Genomic DNA, 3,791 nt, shown 5'->3' with positions numbered 1-3,791 from the left:
GGAGTCCAACATGAACGATCTCGTGTCGGAGTACCAGCAGTACCAGGACGCCACCGTCGAGGAGGAGGGCGAGTTCGACGAGGAGGAGCAGTACTAGACGGGGTCTGCGCCGCGGCTGCGAGGGAGGACGGCAGACGGCGATGGGGTCGGGGAAGTGTGAGAGGGCCGCAGCATCGACGACGCCCAGCCCCCTTTGTCTCTCTCTCTCTGCATCTCCCGTGCGTACCTTCCTTCTTCTTCTTTGGGGTCGCTTTGCTTCCCCTCTATTTCTTTTTTTGGGGTGAGGGTTTTTTTTTTGTCCGGCCCCCCGTTGACTCGAGGGAGAGGCGTGTGCCCGTAGAGGTTGGTAGTAGCGACTTTGTGGCCGGGGCGTGTACACACGGTTTTTGTAATGGTTTTTTTTGGCGGTGTTTACATGGTTTGTGCCTTTGTTTGGTGTCTTTGGGTGGAGTTGTCGGTGTGAATGGCGTTTGTGTTGTTTGCGCTCTTTTTTATTGCTATTATTATTTTTTTTGTTGTTTTTTTTTGTCGCTTTTTTTTTGTTCTTGCGGTGTCTGCAGAGTCGTGGGTCTTTTTAGCGCAAATGAGCGTGGGCTCCCACCAGGAGGCGGCGTGCACGCTGCTGGTGGGCTGCGATGGCGGCGGCGTGAATTCGAAGGAGCTGAAGGCGGCGCTGGAAAAGGGGGACATGGCGGCCCGCGCGGAGGCGCTGGAGGCGATGATTAGGCTCCACCTGAACGGCGAGCCGCAGAACCACATGATCATGTCCGTCATAAAGTACATCACGCCGCTGGAGGACCACCTGGTCAAGAAGCTGGTGCTTTACTTCTGGGAGGTCGTGGAGAAGACGGACAAGACTGGGCGGCTGCTGAGCGAGATGATTCTGATCTGCTCCTTCCTCCGCGAGGATCTGCTGCACCCGAACGAGTACGTGCGGGGTCTCACCCTGCGGTTTCTCTGCAAGGTGAAGGAGAAGGAGCTGATTGAGCCGCTCATCTCGTCGGTGGTGCAGAACCTGACGCACCGCGTGACGTATGTGCGCCGCAGCGCCGTCCTGGCGGTGCACGCCATCTGCAAGCGGTTTCCGGACCTCCTCCCCGACGCGCCGGAGTTGGTTGAGAAATTCATTGGTGACGAGAATGACGTCTCGGCGCGGCGAAACGCGTTTGACATGCTGGTCGAGTGCGCCCCCGAGCGGGCTGTGCGGTTCCTAACGGCCTTTCGTGAGTCGGCAAACATGGCGGATGCGGGTGCGGCGTTTCAGATGTCGGTGGTGGACTTTGCGCGGAAGATGATACGCGCGAATCCCTACGACAAGGCGAAATATGTGGCCGTCCTCTTCAGCGTGTTGCAGTCGAAGGATCCGGCGGTGCGCTACCAGTGCGCCGCCACGCTGCTGAGCCTTTCTTCCTCCCCTACCGCGATTCGGCAGGCCGCCTTGACGTTCATTGACCTGCTGAAGACGCACTCGGACAACAGTGTGCGGCTTATCGTGGTGGATCAGCTGGACGGCATGCGGGCGAGATTTGGCGAGATTCTGCAGGACTCCCTCATGGACGTGATGAGTGTGCTGGCAAACAGCACCACTGAGATCTCCAAGAAGGTGGTGGCGCTGGCGGTGGAGCTTGTCTCCAGCAAGAACGTTGAGGTCTTTCTGCAGGCCATAAAAAAGGAGCTGCTGAGGTCGCAGAGCGAGGGAGACGTCTTGGATCAGTCCTCGATGCAGGAGTATAAACAGCTGCTGCTTCGCGCCATTCGCACTTCCGTCCTTCGCCAGCCACACATGGCCGCCGCCGTGCTGCCCATGATGATGGATTACATATGTGACCCCTCCAATGGCAGCTGCGAGGTCATTTTGTTCATACGGGAGGTTCTGCAGGTGCAGCCCGCGCTGCGGGCCGGGGCCCTGAAGCAGCTGCTTGAGGTCTTCCCCCTCATCACCTCCCCGCGGGTGCTGCGGACGGTTCTCTGGCTCTTTGGCGCACACGTCTCCTCGGCGGCGGAGGTGCTGGCGGTGCTCACGCTGCTGGTCACAGCGCTGAAGCCGCTGCCTCTCACCCCTCCGCCTCAACCGGCCGCCGCCGCCGCCGCCGCCGCCAACGGAGACGCGGCCGCGGCCGCGGCACGATCCCCCGTCATGCGGGCCGTGACGACGGTGAGGGAGGACGGCACATACGTCACGTCCTACACAGCCGTCCCGGCAGGCGTGATCGCGGCGGATGCGGCTGAGGACGCCGGCGAGGCGCCCACCGGCCTACGCGGCCTCATCACGAAGGGAGATTACTTTGTTGCCTCCGCGCTTGCCAGCACCCTGGCCAAGCTCGTTATTCGCATGTTCACGGACCACGGCAGCACCGTGGACGTGGCGGTGAAGGGCAAGGCGCAGGACGATGCGCTGCTGCTGCTGCACGAGGTGATCCGCTACGGCACCGCCCCCGACGCGGCGTACGCGGTGGACGAGGATTCCCACGAGCATATTCGTTTGTGCATCATTGCCATTGCGAACCCGCAGTCGCCGTTTCTGCAGTCTTTTGTGGAGGACTCCAACAGGGCGCTGAACGCGGTGGAGAGCAGCGTAGTCGGCACCGTCGTCGGGGAGGCGCTTCCCGGCGACGCAGCCAGGGCGAAGGGGTTGACGGCGCTCTGCAGCATCGACACCCCAGTCATCTTTACGCAGTTGGCTCAAGGGAAGGACGCCTTTCTGGAGCTGGAGGCCACGGATGACTTGGGTTCCGCCGTCGCGAACGCCTCCATTGAAAAGACGGAGGAGTTCCTCAAGCGCCTGGAGAAGACCCTGCCCCTATCCGGCTTCTGCGACCCGGTGTACTGCGAGGCAAGTGTGACGGTGCACCAGTTCGACGTCTCTGTCGACTGGTACCTTGTGAACCGCACTCCGCATCTGCTGCGGGACCTAACCATTGAACTGGCCTCGCTGGGCGGCATGAAGTTGTGCGAGCGGCCGCAGGTGCACACGCTGGCCCCCCACGCCTCCCTCAAGCTCCGCACGGCGCTCAAGGTGAACTCCACGGAGACGGGCGTCATCTACGCCAGTGTCCTCTACGACGCCCCCAACGGCGAACGCGCCTGCGTCACGCTGAACGACGTCCACGTGGACATCATGGACTACATTAAACCCGCCTCGTGCCTGGCGACGGACTTCCGCGAGAAGTGGAGCACGTTTGACTGGGAGAACACCATCGTCGTGAACACGGCGAGGACGGAGCTTCGCGACTACGTGGAGTTTGTGATGAAGGAGACAAACATGCAGCTGCTGGAGCCGTACCAGGAAGTGGAAGAGGAGGAACTGCAGGGTCTCTCGCCTGCGGACGAGAATGACGGCTACGGCTACGTCTCGTGTAGTCTCTACGCCCGCACCGTCTTTGGCGAGGACGCGCTGGCGAACGTGTCGATCGAGCGGGACGCGCAGGGCAAGATCAGTGGTGTGGTGCGCATTCGCTCCAACACGCAGTCCATTGCGTACGGCATAGGGGAGAAGCTCAGCCTACTCGAGAAGGGAATAAGTAAGTAGTGGGCCCACGGCCGTTCTGCCCGCGCCATTGCCTGTCTCCGCCTCCCCCAACCGCCGCCGCCACGCACGTTCACGCGTGTGTGTCCGCGCGCCTTCTCCGGGCCGGGGGATGAGGGGTGAGGAAACGAAACAGCGGAGGACGGCAGTGACGCGACGAGGGAGGGATAAAGCGATAGAGAGAGTAGGGGGGAAGGAAAAAAAATATGAAGAGAGAGAGCGAACGAGAGAACGAGAGAGAGAGAGAGAGAGGAGGACAAGCGAG

The 3,791-nt window shown here is 61.3% G+C and overlaps 1 protein-coding gene across 1 annotated transcript, besides 3 other annotated features; it reads left to right on the top strand.

The window, feature by feature from the left end:
- Positions 1-470: 470 nt before the first annotated feature.
- Positions 471-487: a microsatellite.
- Positions 488-547: a sequence feature (A-rich).
- A 36-nt stretch (positions 548-583) lies between these two features.
- On the top strand, positions 584-3,529 carry Tco025E_09431 (coatomer beta subunit; the record flags this gene model as incomplete). Its single annotated transcript, XM_029376250.1, has 1 exon — positions 584-3,529. The coding sequence occupies one exon, from the start codon at positions 584-586 to the stop codon at positions 3,527-3,529; it is 2,946 nt and encodes a 981-aa protein (XP_029223626.1).
- A 155-nt stretch (positions 3,530-3,684) lies between these two features.
- Positions 3,685-3,781: a microsatellite.
- Positions 3,782-3,791: the final 10 nt, after the last annotated feature.

The sequence above is a fragment of the Trypanosoma conorhini genome (assembly GCF_003719485.1).
Source record: "Trypanosoma conorhini strain 025E chromosome Unknown Tco_14.4_contig_01112, whole genome shotgun sequence".
Classification (NCBI taxonomy): domain Eukaryota; phylum Euglenozoa; class Kinetoplastea; order Trypanosomatida; family Trypanosomatidae; genus Trypanosoma; species Trypanosoma conorhini.
This window is presented reverse-complemented; position numbering and strand designations above follow the sequence as displayed.